The sequence below is a fragment of the Myxocyprinus asiaticus genome, chromosome 32, assembly GCF_019703515.2.
Source record: "Myxocyprinus asiaticus isolate MX2 ecotype Aquarium Trade chromosome 32, UBuf_Myxa_2, whole genome shotgun sequence".
Classification (NCBI taxonomy): domain Eukaryota; kingdom Metazoa; phylum Chordata; class Actinopteri; order Cypriniformes; family Catostomidae; genus Myxocyprinus; species Myxocyprinus asiaticus.
The window spans coordinates 6,016,264-6,038,497 of NC_059375.1; the positions used below are offsets into that span (position 1 = coordinate 6,016,264).

Here is a 22,234-nt window from a genome sequence, read left to right on the forward strand (position 1 = left end):
GATCTTGGGTAGAGAAATGAAGTGAACATCTGAGTAAAAAATCTCATACCTAAAGTAGATAAGCGATCTGACAGGTCAAAGGTGAAGAGTGTAATTTCCAGGGCCCGGGTCCTATACGGTCAAAGAAAGCTGAAGACCAAGGCTTTTGGCACACAGACTGCAAACTGAAATTTGGGGCCACTGGCTACCACTTTTAGTAATCAAATGTTAGGCTTTTTTTTATTAGCAAAGTTGTACCTACTATACCTGCCAATAGCATATAGCATTAGTGGATATTTCCAACCCAAACTCACGTCACTGGTTGAGCCAATGTTGCTATGTCAGACTGCTCAAACAAACTTATTTCAATTCAGTTTAGTACCACTAGTGATGCAGAAATTACATATTATATACACCTTTAAACTGTGCTTTTTCATAAAAAAATTTTTTTGTATTTTCTCAGATTTTTCAGATCCAATAGTCTGGGCATTAGAAAATGTATCAGTGTTGGGTATGTAGAGAGACTAGGCAAAAATTCAACAAACAGTTTTACCACCATTCCTTATTTTCAAATACAATCATTTCATTGTTTGGGCTAACATTAAAATGCACCATACCATTAGCATGCATATTATCACTCTCTCCCTCCAGCTACTCAACTCACAAGTTCATCATCAGTATTGAGTGATTTCACATAGTCCAAAAACAAAATTCAAATGTTCATATTCAGGTTATTACTCCATAACTATAAGGATCATGAAAGAAAATTAATAATTAACTACTAAAGCCTTTTAGATTGTCAAACATCTGAATTTAAGATAAAATAGTTTTGACATAGTGACAATGATTGAACTAAATATAAAACTCCCCCAAAGAATGTCTAATGACATGGCAAGGAAATTACACACATCTTGTCTCAAAAGAGAGGACATTAACTGGCTGCTTGAGTCGGGTAGTTCACAAAAGGCACATGTTGGAACAATGGAGGCATTGAAGTGGCGTTTGTCCACCCAGAGGCCACAGCTGCTAATTTATGGAAATTAGATTACATTCTTAAATGTGAAGTATTTACAGCACAACACTGTGTTTAGTGTTAGCCTTCTTTGTGTGTATATGTGAAGCAAATTTATGCAATCTCATTAAGCTATCACAATAGGCATTATATATACATGGACGATAAAATTTTGAGTTGGCTTAAAGTCTTCATTTTTTTTTTTTTTTACAAAATTAAAAGGTAATCTGAAAGTAACTGAAGGGGCCCATCAGATCAATTAATAACACATTGTATACATTACTGCAAAAAAGGCACTCGGTTTGGTAAAGCAATGATTCCTTTCACATATTTTTTAACATTAAAAAAATATATAACAAAAATATAAGTGAGAAATATACCCAAAATTAAAGCAAGCAAAGAGAAATCCTATTTTGCAAGTTGACGAAGCCTATTTTATGACCATTAAGATCAATTGTGACATTATTTTCAAGACAGTTAAGTACATTTCCCTCTCACTTACATAAAATAAAAAAACCTAATTCTCATTACAGTAATATGAAGAAAATTATTTATCACTTTAACTGTAAAGTATTTATTTATCATGGTAGGATACGTTGTACTGACTTAATCATTAATGCTTATTTTATCAAATTAAAAATTACTGCACTGCAATAATGAGAATCTAATGATATCTAATCTAATAATCAACTTTGAGAATTATGGGAAGTACAAAAACAAAACAAACAAAAAAACAAAACCTCAAAACAACAATTTCCAGACACAACATTATTGCAAATTTGCATGGAAAATGTTTTTAATTGCCATTAAAATAATTGTAAAATAAAAATAAAACAAATACATTTTATTAATCTCAATAGTCCTAACATGTGCTTCATATTCTTTATGCTAAATATAATTTTGTATATTTTTCCTTAGATTTTTGGGTAGAAAATTATTGGGACACCTCTTTGTGAGATTCACCTTGCTCTACATATAGGCCATATATCATAATTTCACTGTACAACTGCTACCAAGTCCATAATGAAAATAATCATTACTCATAAGAACCAAAATGAATTAAAAAAATACCCACAAAAGTGTAAAAAGCTGGATATATTACAGAGGAAAAATGTTGATGAATCTTCATGGCCAGTTGCACCCGTTTCCTGTGGCAATGATGTCTCTCTTTCATACATTGGCACAATAGTCTAGCTGCTCACCCAGGGCCTTCACATAGACAACAGAATGGCTTTAATCATGTCAAGCTGTCAAGCTTTGATCAAGAGTTACACCAATGCTACACACCCGTTCTGCTCTCACACAGCTGTCTGTAAAACCAGAGTTTATGCTACTGGTTCTGAATTGAATTGAACCTTTAGAAAAAGGTGTGATGTGATGTTCTTGCAAGATGAGCAAAATAAATCCCAAATTAAAAGCCATGTAGTAGTGTTATATCCGAAGACATATTGTTGGATCCAGTGTTATTTAACATTGTCATCATTCAAACTGTCTTAAAAAACATACTAAAAAGCTTGTACCAAAATGCTCGTTCCACATTTTTTGTCAGCTCAGTCAGCACATTTCCAAAGCTGATTGTTCTGGCAAAGATGCATCCATTTTCAAGTTCAAACTCCCATTCAAAATGCTACACTGGGTTTTGTGTTGATTTAGAAGACAGTCAAGTGAAACCATTCCCAGAGGCCTGAATGTCCTTCACAAAATACATGACATTACTCATTCATTCACTCATACACCACCTTGTCATTACAGTCACACATTTGCTGTACCACATTATTTCACTCAAGTATAATCGACTTGACCACTCCATGTCTCTGCTAAGCCCAGGTACTCTGGATTTTCTGCTGTGGGGGTCATGTAGCCCTTAGGTTGCCTGTGAGTTGGACCGCCATTCAGGGATGCTCCGGTGATTGCCTTAGCTTTAGCTGCAATATCATGATAGTAGGGATTGTCAAAGGCAGGTGAAGTGGGTGACATGTTGCCCACAAGAACCAAGTGTTCTGGGTTCTCCACACTGTCCCCTGTACACAGACCATTAATGAACCGCCTCTCGCCTGCTTTGCGCGGAAGGGTGCTGGGATGCTCTGATGGGACGTCCTGGTTCACATACTCTGAAATCAAATAGAAAACTTGAAGCTAGACACTCTATTGAAATGATAGGTGTTAAAAGATGTTAAAGTCAACATGAAGCACGAAACTTAAATTTGTATTTTCTTTATTTTAACATGCTATTTTTTATAATTATTCACAAATAACAAGTTAAATTGACAGGCTTAATTTGAACATAGATTATGAATACATATTTTTTTCTTTGAAATAATGTGAACTGATGAATCACACAAAAAGACCTGGAATGTGTATCACACGTGTAAATATGGTCAATTTTGATTTCATGGTGACTACTTTCAAAAATGTATTGTTAAACACTTAAAACTGCAACCAATGATATATTCCACTCACCAGGTTGTGTGTGTGCTCCACGTGGTAGTGTGTGTGAAAGGAAAGTGATAGGACCAGCGGTCTCCAACTCTCCATCTATGCCATAGGGGATGGTGGGGTCTTTAGAGTAGCGCCCAGGACTAGATGGAGGGCTGTTTCCCTCCACGTCCCCATCCAGAAACACAGAATCTGATTGGCCCCCAGCTGAATGGTGTGAAATGCTCCGTACAAGGGAGGGGTACTGTGGCCCTGCCCACATCCCATTGGCCGTTGCCCCCACAGGAAGTGTTGGGTACTGACTCTGCCCCAAAGTGCTGACAGAGGAGTACAAACCCTTCCCACTTGGCATACCATCCATCACTAAGCCTTGATCTGTGCTCTGATAGGTCAAGTAGAAAAAAAACAAATGTCCTAACTCAATTTGAACCAGGGATTAACAATTAATCAAAATAAAATCGAAATCATGATATCACATTTTTTGCCTGTTTTTGCTCCGCAAAGGCTGTGATTTGGATTATTTAATTAAATGAATAAATAGTCTGCATTCGCTGCTCGCTGTATGAGCTGTTCTCTGTTCCGTTTACACGTACTCAAAGCACACGTTGGGCTAATAAGCTGAGTTATTATCACTAACTTCACCTTTGCATAATTACAAATACGCTGGCCGCTAAAAGTTACTATCCAAATATAAAGTAACCTCATAACACCAGGTTTTTGTGGACAGAAGAGTGGATGAGAGCATTTCTCTAATTTAAAATGCATTATCAACTCTCCAACAAACGGAAATGTCTTCCTTCAGTGTTCTGACAAAATAAAAGCCTTCGCCAAAATAAAGTCTTTAGGGTTTAACCGGGCATGTATTATTATTAATTATATAGTACTGTTTTATAATAATAATAACAATAATAATTATATAATAATTATAGTAATACTAGTAATTATTATTATTATTGTTATTATTAAAAATATATTTCCATCATAATTTCTTAACTTATTATTGGGTTCCCAAAAAATAATGATGAAAAGTGGGCTGAGACCCTATCACAAAGTGGACAAAAACAGATACACAGTGAACAAATACAATGTGAAGATGATAAGAATCTGTTTTTAATTTATTTAGTCTGGATTCACCATGTGGTAAAGTCGCACTGAAGTGCCTTGTCGAGCGCTGTTTGATTCGCTGTTTTGACATATTTCCTTGCTGCGATCGTTTCATGTGAATGACAGGGGGCTGGAAGGGAGGAGATGAAACTCGTCTGGCTCAATAATTGGTCAAACTTATAGCCCAACCCTTGGCCAGTAAATACGTCATCAGAGAGGAGAATTCGTTGTGAGTTGGGGGGCAAGTTTTTGTTTTTGATTAAAGATTAAGAGGGCAAATCATTTAAAAAAAATTACATGCACGAATAAATCATTATAATAAAAACAGCAAAATCCAATAAGAAAATAAGAATTGTCAATTTTGAATTCATGGTGCCTTTAAGCAGTATTAAACACTATTATCAGAAAAATGTGATAAACAAATACAAATTAATATTGAAAATTAATGATGAAGAAGGAGAACGCGAATGGGGAGGTGATTGCTATGACCAGAGGTTTATTGTGGAATCTTAAAAGGAATGCAGAAAACACGATAGTGTGTTCCATTCACATTTGAAAGAAAATCTAAAGGTCAGTAATACTGTCACATATTTGTGTGTGCCGCATCACCGTGACATACTGTATGCCATTAAATTACCGTGAGAGCGATTCTAGCTCTGAATGACGACACAGCTTATTTGTAATTGGCCAGACTCACAACGTGACAATGGTTACAAGTGTTTCATGGGCTACGTTCGCAGTTGCATACTTCACATACTACTCTTACTACTTCTACTTTGTCAGTCTATGGGAGAAAAAAGTAGTCTGTCATTACCAAGGTGTTTATTCTGACACCTCAAGTCTGGCGAAAACTCTCGCAGATCCATGTTTTTATCATGTTATATAAGGTTTATCATATTAATATCATGTTTATTCATAAAAACATTCAAAATTATTAAAAACACTGCATCCTTTATTGGTATTCAAATAATACCATAAAAATAATTTTATTGGACTTTCTTCTTGTACAAACAGCAGGCACTGTATTAAGCAGCACATAAACCTTTCATATGAACAATGTTTCTGATTATTTTGTGTAAAAGTCAAGCATCTGTCTATCTGAATTCCACTTTGTCTGCAAACATCGCGCAATCTTCTATGACTGATATAAGTTCAACAGATGACGGGAAGCGCAAAGTGTCCTGCTTGACTGCTCTCTTTTCAACTCATCCCCCGACTGCAACTTGCAAATCTCGCCGATCAGTAAATCGAGATGCATTTCAAGTTGAATACACCTATTGTCTTGCCATTTCGTTTTCAGTTTTAGTTTATCATTGGTTGTCTTGTTATCAGTTCAGTCCCGTCATTGGATGTCTTGTTAACCCATGTCTTTATATTTATAGCCCTCATTTTGTCCTTGGTTGAGTTTAATTGCCATCTAAAATTTATTTTAGTGCCGAATGCATTATGCATTATTGCATTATGCAATTGCATCTGCAGATGAAGAAGCTCAGAAAAAGCGAGCCGAGGTAGAAAGGGGTAAATTTAAAATCTAATTTAAAAAGAATCAAAAGCTAGTATTTCTGAAAGTGAACTTAGTATTGGATATGTAGGGTCTGTTTCAAAACTTAGTATGCTGCCTCACTGTCTTCTGCCTACATAGGCAGCTGTCTTCTATGGTAGCATCTTTAATGAAATGGAGCCTCATAAGAGACCGATTTGGAACACTCTTCATAGGTAGCAGCTCCACGCATAATTCAAATAGCTTCTAAAAGGATCATGAAACACTAAACTACATTTTCTGAGATGTTACCAGATATTTATGTGTTTCACATTATATAAGACAATGTAAGCATACATTAAATTTAAATTTTAAGATGAAAGTGGTTAATTTAGGGATTTTTTTGCTGTATTTTCATCTTCTGGGTTTAAAATCAACATCTCGTTGTACTATAGTGCAGTGTTCCCTATCTGTCACTTACTCGATGTTGTGTCGATGTAGTGACACTAGGGGTCACTCTTGGGAGCCCCAAACACCTCTGATCTTTTGAAAAAAGGCCAATGGGAATTGGCGAGTGGAATTTGCATGCAACTCCCCCGGACATAGGGGTATAAATGGAGCTGGTATGCAACCACTCATTCAGATTTTCTCTTCGGAGCCGAGCGGTTGCATTCAGTGCACTGAATACAATTCCTCCAATTCACCTCGTAAAACTGCTGGATTTACGGCGCGTTTCAGCGGCTTCTCCCCCTCTGTGCCTGTGGAGTGCAGAGAATGCCCCTGGGCACTTCAGCAGAGCGAAAATAAGAGAGTATATTCTAAAAGAGTATATTTTCATTCACAAAAAGAGTGGCACACACATTTTAAAGATGCTTTTCCGTTTGTGTGTTATTCCTGGTTGCGGTCGTTATCTCTCCGCTTCTGATGGCCACGATCGCTGTCTTACGTGTCTGGGCACTGCCCACGTGGAGACACTGTTCGTGGATGGGTCATGTCCTCATTGCGAGAACATGACCATGGCAACTTTGCGGTCGCGGCTTGATTTCGTAAGAAAGCAAGCCACCCCAGCGGCTCCCCGCACCAGTCCTTTTACCTATGGGTTTGAGGCCGCATCGGTTAGCACTGGGGGCGATTTGGGGACATCAGTGGGACCACCTCTGCCGGGTATCCCCCCATGGACCTCCCATTTCCCAGCATGCTCGCTTGCCCTGTTCAGGCGCTCGGACGAGACCGCCGGCTCGTCTCAGGGCGAGTTCGACCTCTTGTTCAGAGCCCGGGAAGACGATGAGTTATCGAGCACAGCATCAGAGAGCGGGCTCATCCAGTCGGACGCAGAAGCTTCGGCTGGGCTTCCTCCTTCGGGAATGGTCACCAAGTCTCAGGCCGACATGCTTTCCCGGGTGGCCACGAGCATCGGGCTAGTGTGGAACTCTCCCCTGAACCCTCGCGGTTCGACGATTGGTTCCTGGGCTCAGGGCCCACGGCCACCCAACACCCCGCCCTGGTTTTTTTTCTTTCCGGAAGTGCATGAGGAGCTGACAAGATCGTGGGAGGCACCTTTTACTGCCCAGTCCCGGTCTTTCAGCTCCCCCGCTCTCACTACCCTCGATGGCGGAGCGGCCAGGGGGTATTCGGTGATCCCCCAGGTGGATAAGGCGCTCGCGGTGAACTTGTGTCTGCAGAGCGCCGCCACCTGGCGTGGGCACACGAAGCTCCCGTCCGGGGCCTGTTGGTTTACGTCGTCCCTGACGACTAGGGCCTACGGTGCCACTGGACAAGCCGCCTCCAGCCTGCAAGCCATGGCTCTCCTGCAAGTACACCAAGCCAAGGCGCTAAATGAGCTGCACGAGGGTAGTTCTGACCCGGGATTGATGCAGGAACTATGCTCAGCAACCGACCTTGCTCTCCGGGCGATGAAGGTCATGGTGCGGTCTCTCAGGCAGGCGATGTCCACCCTGGTGGTCCAGGAGCGCCACCTTGGTTGAGATGTGAGTGGCTGACAAGGCACGGTTCCTTGACGCCCCCATCTCCCAGGTTGGCCTGTTCGGCGACACCGTCGAGGAATTTGTCCAGCAGTTCTTGGTGGGGAAGAAGCAGATGGAGGCCATACAACACATCCTGTCCCGGCACAGCTCAAGACTCCGCACCCCACATGCTCATCGCCAAGGGCATCCTCCTGCAGCAAGAACACCGGCTCCGCCGCAGCCCGCCCCCGTGGCCCGGCCCCGGCGTGGAGCCCAACGCAGGAAGCAGATGCCACCCATCTCACGGCCGCCCGCTAAGAACCTGAGGAAGGCTTCGAAGAACCCCTGAGATGGGCGACCCAGAGGCAAGGAGACCTGCTTCTCTGGAGCTGGTGAACAAACCACTCCATCCCACCGTGGAGGGCCGGGAGGAGAATCTTTTGTTTCATTTTTTGCCGCTCGCGTTTTCCAACCCGTCGCGATGGCTGACCCGGACCATCTGACTTGGCTACGCGATTCAGTTTGCCAGGCGCCCGCCCAGGTTCAGCGGCATCCGCTTCACCTCAGTGAAGGGCGAGAATGAAGCTACCTTGCGTGCGGAGATTGCGACCCTTCTGCGCAAGGGTGCGATAGAGCCTGTCCCTCCAGCCGAGATGAAGAAAGGGTTCTACAGCCCTTACTTCATCGTACCGAAGAAAGGCGTCGGTTGCGACCAATCCTGGACCTGCGAGTACTGAACCGGGCTTTGCACAGACTGCCGTTCAAGATGCTGATGCAAAAACGCATTCTAGCGAGCGTCCGGCATCAAGATTTGTTCGCGGCGTTAGACCTGAAGGACACGTACTTCCATGTCTTGGTCTTACCTCGACACAAACCCTTCCTGCGTTTTTTTTCAAAAGATCAGAGGTGTTTGGGGCTCCCAAGAGTGACCCCTAGTGTCACTACATTGACACAACGTCTCGTTCCCTCCATCAGGGAACGGAGGTTATGAAAGTAACCTGACGGTTCCCAACCCTGTTTCTGGAGGACCCCCCAACACTACATATTTTGGATATCTCCTTAATCAAACACACCTGATTCAACTCATCAGCTCGTTAAAATGGAGACTCCAAGACCTAAATTGGGTGTGTCAGTGTTGGGGGGCCTCCAGGAACAGGGTTGGGAACCACTGCTATAGTGCATTGTCGTGCAATCAATGTCTCATAATTATTAATGATACTGCGTGGCCTTATCCTATGAGAATGCACTGTATCATGAATATTCATTAAACCACGTGACCACCGCTTCAAAACCTCTAGCGCTTCAGTTGAGAAAATGTATACTACCGGGCTGCAAGTGTTCAAAACTACATAGCCTCCCCGTGATACTGACAGAGGGACTGGACAACAAAACCAGCACCAAACCAGCACTAACAAGCATTAACCAGCTTAGACCAGCATGGGAATTGCATGCTGTTTAAGCTGGTCTTTTTAACAGGGCTACCTTTTGGAACAGCCTTCACGTTGGGAGTGCACCTTATAAGATATTTTGTTTTGGCCAAATTCTAAGGTATCATCATACCTTCACCAGGTATGCAATTCCAGAATGCACTGTGATGAGCTTGGTTGAAAAATAAATCAAAGATGGCAGACGAAACAAAATACATTTTAATGCACAAAATACTGACATGTATCGATAATTTTTTTAAATATATGCACCTACTTCTTCATGTGATTATCTAATCAGCCAATTGTGTGAAAGCAGTGCAATGCATAAAATCATGCAGATACAGGTCAGGAGCTTCAGGTAATCACTGAGATCAAATTTTTCCCCCATTCTGATGGTTGATGTGAACAGTTGCACAATTGTTGGTGCCAGATGGGCTAGTTTGAGTATTTCTGTAACTGCTGATCCTCTGGGATTTTCATGCACAACAGTCTCTAGCGTTTACTCAGAATGGTGCTCAGAAAAAAGCATGCAATTTCTGATCTTCAAGTGTATCTGAAGCCGACACAAAAGTTAGTGAGACCTTTTTGTTTTAGTTTCAGTTATATTTAAATATTTACTATATATATAAATGACATCTCTAAGACGTAACATTTACACTTTCCTTATAAAGTGTATTACATTCCTATATTTCATCAAAGGATTGGCCCTGTATGTATAGACAGAGGTCTGGGCTAAGCCTCGAATATCCACTGACCCTAGAATCACCCTTGCTCTGGTAGTTACTGCATTTTGCATTTGCACAGCAGTAATAGTTTGATATATTTGTACATGTATGCATTTGGCGGATGCTTTAATCCAAATCCACTTAAAATGCATTCAAGGTATACATTTTATCAGTATGTGTATTCCCTGGTAATCAAGCCAATGACCTTGACATTGCTAACACAATGCTTTACCAATTGAGCTATAGTAACATATCGGTGTGAAAGAAAGAGAATGAATAATGTCTGACCCGGTGTGAGTGGTGTCTGCTGGGTCCATTGGCTCTGATTTCTCCTTGTGTGTTGAAGACGCCAGGCTGGGGCACCAGATATTCTTCTGCATCCAGTAACTCCTTCACATTCCCCCCTTCCTCCGCCATTAGAGTGCGGAAAAACTCACTATCAACGGGACTCGACAAACTCATTTGCTCATCATTCTGAAAGAGGCCAGGAATGAAAAAAAAAATACATGGTGGGTGAATGACAAATAAAGATGTCCGAGATGTCCAACTTTGTTCTCATGTTGGTTTCATACATTTTTTAACATTTTAATAAAATTACTCTAAAAATGTCAAGTGGTGTAACTATCAAATACTACTAATATATATATATAATATATATATATACAGTACATCCGGAAAATATTCACAGCGCTTCACTTTTTCCACATTTTGTGATGTTACAGCCTTATTCCAACATGGATTAAATTCATTATTTTCATCAAAATTCTACAAACAATATCCCATAATGACAACGTGAAAGAAGATTGTTTGAAATCTTTGCAAATTTATTAAAAATAAAAAACGAAAAAAATCACATGTACATAAGTATTCACAGCCTTTGCCATGACACTAAAAACTGAGCTCAGGTGCATCCTGTTTCCACTGATCATCCTTGAGATGTTTCTACAACTTCATTGGAGTCCACTTGTGGTAAATTCAGTTGATTGGACATGATTTGGAAAGGCACACACCTGTCTATATAAGGTCCCACAGTTAACAGTGCATGTCAGAGCACAAACCGAGCCATGATGTCCAAGGAATTGTCTGTAGACCTCCGAGACAGGACTGTATCGAGGCTCAGATCTGGGGAAGGGTACAGAAAAATTTCTGCAGAATTGAAGGTCCCAATGAGCACAGTGGCCTCCAACATCTGTAAATGGAAGAAGTTTGGAACCACCAGGACTCTTCCTTGAGCTGGCCACCTGGCCAAACTGAGCGATCAGGGGAGAAGGGCCTTAGTCAGGGAGGTGACCAAGAACCCGATGGTCACTCTGACAGAGCTCCAGCATTTCTCTGTGGAGAGAGGAGAACCTTCCAGAAGAACAACCATCTCTGCAGCACTCTACCAATCAGGCCTGTATGGTAGAGTGGCCAGACGGAAGCCACTCCTCAGTAAAAGGCACATGACTGCCCGCCTGAAGTTTGCCAAAAGGCACCTGAAGGACTCTCAGACCATGAGAAACAAAGATTGAACTCTTTGGCCTGAATGGCAAGCATCATGTCTGGAGGAAACCAGGCACTGCTCATCACCTGGCCAATACCATCCCTACAGTGAAGCATGGTGGTGGCAGCATCATGCTGTGGGGACGTTTTTCAGCATCAGGAACTGGGAGACTAGTCAGGATTGAGGGAAAGATGAATGCAGCAATGTACAGAGACATCATTGATGAAAACCTGCTCCAGAGCACTCTGGACCTCAGACTGGGGCGAAGGTTCATCTTCCAACAGGACAACGACCCTAAGCACACAGCCAAGATAACAAAGGAGTGGCTTTGGGACAACTCTGGCCCAGCCAGAGCCCAGACTTGAACCCGACTGAACATATCTGGAGAGATCTGAAAATGGCTGTGCACCGACGCTCCCCATCCAACCTGATGGAGCTTGAGAGACCTGCAAAGAAGAATGGGAGACACTGCCCAAAAATAGGTGTGCCAAGCATGTAGCATCATATTCAAAAAGACTTGAGGCTGTAATTTGTGCCAAAGGTGCTTCAACAAAGTACTTAGCAAAGGCTGTGAATACTTATGTACATGTGATTTTTTTTTTTCCGTTTTTAATTTTTAATAAATTTGCAAAGATTTCAAACAAACTTCTTTCACATTGTCATTATGGGGTATTGTTTGTAGAATTTTGAGGAAAATAATGAATTTAATCCATTTTGGAATAAGGCTGTAACATCACAAAATGTGGAAAAAGTGAAGCGCTGTGAATACTTTCCGGATGCACTGTATATATATATATATATATTGTGGGGATGTGTAAATACAAGTGAGCAATGTTTCATGACAGCATGAACAGACAGATTTCAAAATGAGACGTTTCAGCAGGGTGGCAACTACACTACAGGTCAAAAGTTTTGAAACACTTACTCATTCTTTATTATAATTTTTTTTTTTCCTTCACATTTTAGAATAATAGTAAAGTCATCAAAACTATGGAATAACATAAATAGAACTATGGGAATTATGTTATGAACTTTTGACCGGTAGTGTATAAATGCTCTTTTTAGACTGGAAAGGAAGTTTTAAGTTCTGAAATTTACAGTATGTTTTTATAGTACTATTACCTCTTATGTCTAAATATCAAGGAAAATTGTATTTACCATTTCATGACCCCTTTAATAGATCCAGAAAAAAAAGCTCATAATGGTGAGATTGTTATAAATTCACTCACTTGAATGACTACATAACGTGGGGGATCCCGTGCCATGGAAGTGAAATCAGCCACCAGGTCCTTAAATCGTGGCCGACTTTCGGGATCGATCATCCAACCTAGGTATGTCATTCATATGGTCAAAAAAGTCACCAACATGGGTCATTCCCATGCAGTACATTTTCATGTATATCTTAATATAATGATTAAAATATTAAACTCACATTTTTTAAATATGGAAATCTTATTTGTTAGTTTTCTTATTGTAATATCACAATATCACAATTAAAGGGACAGGTCACTCAAAAATTAAATTCTGTCATCCTTTACTAACATTAAATGTTGTTCCAAACCCATAGGACTTTCTTTTGCAGCAGAAAATGCTAAGCTGTGCGTTAATGTCAGTCGCCATTCACTTTCATTGCATTTGTTCCCCCATACAATCAATGTGAATGGTGACTGAGGCTGTCATTCTGCTTAACATATTATTTGTGTTCCAAGGAAAAAAGAAAGGGTTTGGAACATGAGGGTGATTTTTACATAATTTAAATTTCCGAAGGAAATATTCCTATAAGTGAACATAGAGGGGGATTTTAAGTAATCTCACTGCATTGGTTTGGTTTGATTTGAGAGACTGTTGCACTTTTTGCAGTGTCTCCGGGTGCCATGCTATAACTTCTTAAAAGATAAACTGGAAATTTATTAAGAAATATTCCAGATATTTTTCATGCTTTCCTTTTTCTAATCAAAATGTTTCAAGCAAAACATGTTCTCTTAGACATATTGTTTTAACAGGTAATCAATGTATAGGTTTTTCCTGTGTCCTAGAAATAATTTTCCAATCTGTTAGTCTTGTGTAATATCCCTAACGAAATCCACTTCCTTAATGATATTGTCCCTCAGGAAGTGACATAATTTTTGTTGGGAAACCAACAGCACAAACATCTGCAAGTATTAGCAATGGATTTGATGATTTCTATGAATGTGGTATTAGTTGGTTTTTCTCGCTCTAAAATATTCCATCCCATTTGAAAAAAATAAATAAATAAATAAAAAAATAGTACAGTATGTTTCACACAAATTGGTATAGATAAAGTTTGAAAGATAAATATAACAAAAATGTACTTAAAGTTGACACCCTTATGTAAGCTAGCTCTTAATTCCTCAATGAGTAAGTTTAGCTCTCTATTTCTATCCTGTTAGCATACATCCTGTTAATATTCTTGCCATTGTGAATGCCTGAAAATTACAACACCAGCATACTCACTTTTGGGAAGTTAAAGAGGTACTGCATAACAGGAATGACCTACATAATGCCTTAAGGAATATTCCTTGTTAAGCACTCGAGAGAACTCAAAGACAAATAATCGTATTATTATCATTAGAAACAGGCACTAACATTTGACCATGATCATATATACATCTATGGTACAGATGAATGGCTGAGGGAGCCTCTCTCCATCCTCAAGCAGTTCTGGAATGTCCCGCGCTGGTATGAGGTCATATGGTTTCATGCCAAAGGTCATCAGTTCCCATACAGTCACCCCTGAGACGGAAAGAGTGAGGGCTCGATGGTTATTTTAAACCAGAGGGTTAGCAATTAAAGTAGAGTAACTGTAAACCCATGCAGATACTGACCATAGCTCCATACATCACTCTGGTGAGTAAACTTCCGGTGTAATATGGACTCAAGTGCCATCCATTTGATGGGCACCTACTCAAAGCACACACATACCCATATTCTCAATAAATATATAAAAAGTATAGTAGATTTACTGACAGTCAGGGGCAAATTCACTACACAGTAGTGCCACTTTAGCATGCGGTATTTCATACTCACTTAACGAGGTTCTATATGCACTGGTATAGCGCTGCGCCATGCGTACTTAAATAAAGCCATTGTCATTCTTTTTCTTTTCTTTTTTCAGATCTCAGTCTACAACCTAGCTCTCAGAACCAGCCTGCAAGATGGGACACTGCTCCATGCAAATTGCGACCACCACTAATTTTGTGGCCGTGTCTGCACCATTACCTTTTTTTAAATAATTGGTTTAGTGAATCTGCTGCTAAAAGCATGTAACACAGACATACCTTTCCCCCATCAGCATGGTACTCGGTCTCATCTATGTCCAACAGTCTGGCCAACCCAAAGTCTGTAATCTTCACATGGTTTGGGTTTTTGACCAGAACGTTCCGAGCTGCAAGGTCTCTGTGAACCAGCCTCACTTCTTCAAGGTAACTCATTCCCTGAGTACATAAAGACATGAACATGAGCACATGAATACAAGTGGCTGGAATAAATTATTTCATAAATAGCCTATATGCTTTACACCGATCCTCAGCAGGTGCAACATGATTAGTTTCTAGCTTCTGTCTACACTGAACACGAAACTGCTGCAAAATATTGGCCTGCATCAACAAAAGAAAACAACTAAGGAGATCGCTGAAATCCCTGGAATTGGGTTAAGAACTTTCCAACACATTATTAAAACCTGGAAGGATAGTGGTGAACCATCAGCTTCATGGAAGAAATGTGGTCAGAAGAAAATCTTGAATGATCGTAATCAGAGATCACTAAAATGCTTGGTGAAGTCACATTGTAAAACATCGACAGTAGATCTCACGGCTATGTTTAATTGTGAATTTTCACATGCACAGTGTGATGAGAACTTATAGGATTGGGACTAAACAGCAGTGTGGCCACAAGAAAGCCACTTGTCAGTGAGGCTAATGGGAAAAAAAGGACTTCAGTTTGCTAGGGAGCATACAGATTAGCCTGTGGAGCAATGGAAAAAGGTCATGTAGTCCAGATTTACCCTATTCCATTCGATGGGCACGTCAGAAGGGAAGCGCATGAAGCGATGAACCCATCATGCATAGTGCCCACTGTACAAGCCTCTGGAGGCAGTGTTATGAACTGGGATTGCTTCAGTCGGTCAGGTCTAAACTCAGCAACCTTATGTGGCAATAATGAAGTCAGCTGACTACCTGAATGTACTGAATGACAAGGTTATACCATCAATGGATTTTTTCTTACCTGACGGCACAGGCATATTCCAGGACAACAATGCCAAGATTCATCGGGCTCAAACTGAGAAAGAGTGGTTCAGGGAGCATGAGGAATCAATTTCACACATGAATTGGCCACCACAGAGTCCTGACCTTAACCCCATTGAAAGTCTTTGGGATGTGCTGGAGAAGACTTTACAGAGTGGTTCCACTCTCCCATCATCAATACTAGATCTTTGCCAAAAATTAAATGCAACTCTGGACGGAAATAAATGTTGTGACGTTGCATAAGGTTGTCGAAACAATTCCATGATGAATGTGCGCCGTAATCAAAACTAAAGGCGGTCCAATGAAATATTAGAGTATGCAACTTTTTTTTGGCCAGGCAGTGTATTTGATGAGTGCAACAGTGACAACCCCTTTTTTCAGCAGCCTTGGTAATGGGCAGTAGCTGCTGAGCTCTGTTGCCACAATTTCTGTTCCCTATCTGTCACTCACTCGATATTGTGTTGATGTAGTGACACTAGGGGTCACTCTTGGGAGCCCAAGACACCTCTAGTCTTTGATAAAAGGCCAATGAAAATTGGCAAGTGGTATTTGCATACCACTCTCCCGGACATACGGGTATAAAAGGAGCTGGTATTCAACCACTCATTCAGATTTTCTCTTCGGAGCCGAACAGTCGATGTTTACTGAGCTGACTGTTCATTCACCTCTGCTGGATCTGATGCCGCATTTCAGTGGCTTCTCCCTCCTCTGCGCTGGTGCACTGCAGAGAACGCCCCTGGGTGCTTTGGCAGAAATAAGAGAGTATATTTCTGTAAAAGAGTATATTTATCTAAAAGAGCGGCACACACGGAACGTCTTTTTAAAGACGCATCTTTTTAAAGATGCTTTTCCGTTTGTGTGTTGCCGTCGTTATCTCTCAACTTCTGACGGTCACGATCGCTGTCTTTCGTGTCTGGGCGCCACCCACGCGGAGACAGCGTTCGTGGATGGATCATGTACTCATTGCGAGAACATGACCATGGCAACGTTGCGGTCGCGGCTTGCTTTCGTAAGAAAAGCTCCCCGCCTCGGTCCTTCTACCTACGGGCATGAGGCCAGCACGACTAGCACTGGGGGCGATTTGGGGACCCCAATGGGACCACCTCCGCTGGGTATCCCCCCACGGACCTCCCATTCCCCAGCACGCTCGTCTGCCCGATCGGGCTTCCGGATGAGTCCGCTGGCTCGTCTCACAGCGAGTTCGACCTCTTGTTCAGAGCCCGCGAAGCTGATGAGCTCTCGAGTGCAGCATCAGAGAGCGTGCTCGTCCAGTCGGATGTGGAGGCCTCAGCTGGGCTCCCCCCCTCGGGTACGGTCGCCCAGTCACAGACTGACGCAGAAATGACAGACATGCTTTCCCGGGCAGCTGCGAGCGTCGGGCTAGAGTGGAACCTTCCGCTCTCCCCTGAACCCTCGCGGCTCGATGATTGGTTCCTGGGCTCGCGGTACCGCTCACAGCCACACCCAGCTCCAGTTCCTTTCTTCCCAGAAGTGCATGAGGAGCTGACAAGGTCATGGGAGGCACCTTTTACTGCCCGGTCCCGATCTTTCAGGTCTCCCGCCCTCTCTACCCTTGATGGTGGGGCAGCCAGGGGCTATTCGGCAATTCCCCTGGTGGATAAGGCGTTCGCGGTGCGCCTATGCCTGCAGAGTGCTGCCATCTGGCGTGGGCGCCCAAAGCTCCCGTCCAAGGCCTGTAGGTTTACGTCGTCCCTGACGGCCAAAGCCTAAAGTGCCGCTGGACAAGCCACCTCCGCCCTGCACACCATGGCTCTCCTGCAAGTCCACCAAGCCAAGGCGCTAAAGAAACTGCACGAGGGTAGTTCCGCCCTGGATTTGATGCAGGAGCTGCGCTCGGCGACCGACCTCGCTCTCCGGGCGACGTAGGTCACGGCACGTTCTCTCGGGTGGGCGATGTCCACCTTGGTGGTCCAGGAGCGCCATCTTTGGGTCAACCTGGTCGAGATGGGAGAGGCCGACAAGGTATGGTTCCTTGACACCCCCATTTCCCAGGTTGGCCTGTTCGGCGACACCGGTTCTTGATGGTAAAGCAGCAGATGGAGGCTATCTGGCATATCCTGCCCCAGCATGGCTCAAGATCCCGCACCCTGCCTGCTCATCGCCAAAGGCGTCCCCCTGTGGTAACTGCACCGACTCTGCCGCAGCCCGCCCCTTCGGCCCGGCCCCGGCATGGAGCCCACCGCAGGAAGCAGACGCAGATGGGCGACCCAGGGATGACGAAACCCACTGCCTTGGAGCTGGTAAGCAGACCACTCCATCCCCCGGTGGAGGGCCAGGAGGAGAATCTTTTGTTGCCTTTTCATTTCATTTTGCCGCATGCCCAAGTGGCTGCGGTACCCAATGGTTCAGCAAAAGAGCGGTTTCTTCGTTCCCTGTCACATACCCAGTGTGCACGGCCGTCATCACGACCACCATCCACCATTCCATTTTGGCAGGTTTGGCACTCCAGCGGCAGTCTCCCCGTCCCTGCGTGCCCAGCTGTGGCACAAATCCGCCCCGATGTGACAGTCTCCATGGGTCACAAGGACAGGCCTCTTCCTCCCCCATCCCAGGCTGTTCCGGGGGTGGTCACAAGGAGCCAGGTAAGTGCTTCGATATCCCTGAACTCAGCATGGCCACAACATGGCGTGGCACTTCAGGCTCCGCCCCGCCGCTCCGCCCCACCCGCCGGTACGTCCGACGATATTGTCCCCTTGACTCAGTCTCGTTGACAGCACGCCTAACGGACGAGCGCGCACAGTAGGTGCAGACCTGTTTGAAGGCGTTCAGACAGAAGACAGCGGTTCCACTGAAACTGTTTCAGAGGCTCCTGGGGCATATGGCATCCTCAGTGGTGGCCACTCCGCTCGGGTTGATGCATATGAGACCGCTTCAGCACTGGCTTCAGACTCGAGTCCCGAGATGGGCATGGCGCCGCGGGACACATCGTGTGGCCATCACGCCAATCTGTCACCGCCTCTTCAGCCCTTAGACCGACCTCACGTTTCTATGGGCAGGCGTTCCCCTAGAGCAGGTCTCCAGGCACGTCATGGTTATGACAGACACCTCCAAAATGGGCTGGGGTGCTGTATGCAACGGGCACTCAGCCACTGGCTCATGGACAGGCCCGCGGCTGCATTAGCACATCAACTGCCTCAAGTTGCTTGGCATTGCAATTCTGTTCGCCCTGCGGAGGTTTCGGCCTTTGATCCAGGGCAAGACCCTGTGCAAGGTCAGGGAGGACGAGGAGCAGGTCATCCAGGTAGCACCCTACTGGCCCACCCAGACATGGTTCTCAGACCTCACGCTCCTCACGACAGCCCCCCCTGGCTAATTCCCCTGAGGAAGGACCTTCTTTCTCAGGGACGGGGCACCATCTGGCACCCATGACCAGACCTCTGGAATCTCCATGTCTGGCCCCTGGACGGGATGCGGAAGACTTAAGCGATGCGAAGACCCCCAGAGATGCGCAGTTGGATCTGTGCTTTCCTTCCTGCAGGAGAGGTTGGAAGGGCAGCTGGTCCCCTCCACCTTGAAGGTGTATGTAGCCGCTATAGAGGCACACCACGACACAGTAGATGGTAAGTCCTTAGAGAAGCACGACCTGATCATCAGGTTCCTGAGAGGTGCCAGGAGGTTGAATCCCTTCAGACTGTGCCTCGTTCCCTCATGGGACCTCTCTGTAGTTCTTCAGGGTCTACGGAGAGCCCCCTTTGAGCCCTTGCAGTCAGCTGAGCTTAAGGAACTCTCTTTGAAGACTGCCCTCCTGACTGCGCTCACTTCCATTAAGAGGGTAGGAGACCTGCAAGCATTCTCTGTCAGCGAAACGTGCCTAGAGTTCGGTCTGGGCTACTCTCACGTGATCCTGAGACCCCAACCGGGCTACTTGCCCAAGGTTCCCACGACCCCTTTTAGGGACCAGGTGGTGAACCTGCAAGTGCTGCCCCAGGAGGAGGCAGACCCAGCCCTGACATTGCTGTGTCCGGTGCACGCTTTACGCATCTATTTGGATCGCACGCAGAGCTTTAGAGTCACTGAGCAGCTCTATGTCTGCTTTGGTGGACAGCGGAAAGGAAGCTCTCCAAGCAGAGGACTGCCCACTGGCTCATTGACGCCATAACAATGGCATATCACGCCCAGGATGTGCCGCCCCCAGTAGGGCTACGAGCCCATTCTACCAGGGGTGTAGCGGCCTCCTGGGCCTTGCCCAGTGGCGCCTCTCTAACAGACATTTGCAGAGCAGCGGGCTGGGCAACACCCAACACCTTTGCAAGGTTCTACAATCTCTGGGTGGAACCGGTTTCGTCCCATGTAGTGGCACGCACAACCAGGTAAGTCCGGGACAGCTGGCCGGGTGTATCGCTTGCGCATAGCGCCTTTCACCTCCCCTGAGCTGAAGACATGCGCTTTTGACTCTCAGTAGTGTTCACAAACTGTATTCCCTGGATGATTTCCTCCGAGCCCTGTGGCAGACGAGTTTGCGGAGAAACTTGCTGCTGGCTCAGTACACGTGCTAACTAAGCCCTGTACTGGGGTAGGTGCTCCGCATGTGGTGGTTCCCTGTAGGTAACCCCATGCAATGTATATCTTCCGCTAATTCGTTTCCCTGTTGGTAAACTGCATCTTCCTTGGGCAGAGGCCCCTCTGCCCCAGTCACCATGCTTGTAGAAACTCCTCCCCCGCAGGGTGGGACCTACCATGGGACTTCTCCACATGACATACTTCCGACAAAGCTTGGCAAGACCATGTGATGTATTTCCACTCAAAATACCCCCCCCCCCCCTTTGGGCAGGGTGTGGTCTCCGCGGTGTCTTCCCCTTGGGAGTGACACCCCCCGACTAGACCTGGTGGCCCCAGTCGGTTAATTCCTTTTTTTTGGGGAGAGGAAAAAAAGAGGATAAGAGGCCACGACTGGGCTAGCCTGTCTCTATCTTTTGGTCAGTCGACTTGTCCCCAAAGGGCCGTTCGACACTCATAACAGCATTGGGGGAGGTTACGTGTCGGCCTGGTGTGCTGGCTACGAGGCACACAGTGGTCTGCCCATCACACACTGTCAGTTCACGTAACAGTTCAGCCAGTTGCGGCGTTTCGTATAGGGACCCCTAGTGTCACTACATCGACACAATGTCGAGTGAGTGACAGATAGGGAACGTCCTGCTTACTTGCGTAACCTCTGTTCCCTGATGGAGGGAACGAGACATTGTGTCCCTACTGCCACAATGCTGAACTACCCGCTGAAATGTCCAGGACCTTGTCTCGGCTCCTCAGCACAAAACCTGAATGAGTGGTTGCTTGCGTAACCTCCGTTCCCTGATGGAGGGAATGAGACATTGTGTCCCTACTGCCACAATGCTGAACTACCCGCTGAAATGGCCGGGACCTTGTCTCGGCTCCTCAGCACAAAACCTGAATGAGTGGTTGCATACCAGCTCTTTTTATACCCGTATGTCCGGGGGAGTGGTATGCAAATACCATTCGCCAATTTTCATTGGTCTTTTATCACAATATTCATGTCCTATAACTTGATCAGTGATCGGTGATTTGGCCGATTGCATAAATCGATTGCTCATGTTGCAAAAGACGCGTGACTCCTTTAAGACTTGAGCAGCACTGTCATGGCATCACAGTGTATGGGGAATACTGGCATAGTGTTGTTAGACAATAAACTTGATTCAGCAGTTAAGAACGCTGTGGAAAAGGTATAGCGAATATGAAAAGTTTGTGTATTGTACTGTGTGATGAGGAGGAGGGCGTGGCCGGGCCGTGAGGGTGTATGGCCAGCGCTGAATCAGCTGATCAGCAGGAGAACAAGATAAAAGGGAGCCGGAAACGCCAGTTCGAGAGAGAGATGCACGTGGCCGCACTGCATGTGTGTGTGTTTGTTTATGTTTGTTTTATGTTGAGTTTTACATTAAACTTTATGTTGACTATTCAGCCGGTTCCCGCCTCCTCACCCATCCTTTACCTGTTACAGTGGTTCCGAAACCCAGGAAGGAGGAGGGATGTGCTGTCGTGGAGTTCTCGCTGCTACCGTCTACCAGAGAAGTATGTTAAATCACTGTTCCATATCTGTCACTCACTCGACGTTGGTGTCGATGTAGTGACACTAGGGGTCACTCTTGGGAGCCCGAGACACCTCTGGTCTTTGATAAAAGGCCAATGAAAATTGGCGAGTGGTATTTGCATGCCACTCCCCCGAACATACGGGTATAAAAGGAGCTGGTATGCAACCACTCATTCAGATTTTCTCTTCGGAGCCGAACGGTCATGCTCATTGAGCTGAATACTACTGTTCATTCAACTGCTGGATCTGACGGCGCATTTCAGCGGCTTCTCCCTCCTCTGCACTGGTGCACTGC

At 44.6% G+C, this 22,234-nt stretch overlaps 1 protein-coding gene across 3 annotated transcripts in view; it reads right to left on the minus strand.

Annotated features, from left to right (window-relative positions):
- Positions 1-514: 514 nt before the first annotated feature.
- LOC127422905 (receptor tyrosine-protein kinase erbB-2-like) overlaps positions 515-22,234 on the minus strand; it is a 163,217-nt gene continuing 141,497 nt past the window's right edge. For all 3 annotated transcript variants that reach the window (XM_051666741.1, XM_051666743.1, XM_051666742.1), the window contains 7 exons: positions 14,910-15,065; positions 14,457-14,532; positions 14,218-14,364; positions 12,840-12,937; positions 10,416-10,601; positions 3,452-3,809; positions 515-3,102 (listed from right to left, as the gene is read on the minus strand). In XM_051666741.1, the coding sequence (XP_051522701.1) occupies positions 2,774-3,102; positions 3,452-3,809; positions 10,416-10,601; positions 12,840-12,937; positions 14,218-14,364; positions 14,457-14,532; positions 14,910-15,065 (1,350 nt within the window). In that variant the 3' untranslated portion in view covers positions 515-2,773. The remainder of the gene's footprint in view (positions 3,103-3,451; positions 3,810-10,415; positions 10,602-12,839; positions 12,938-14,217; positions 14,365-14,456; positions 14,533-14,909; positions 15,066-22,234) is intronic.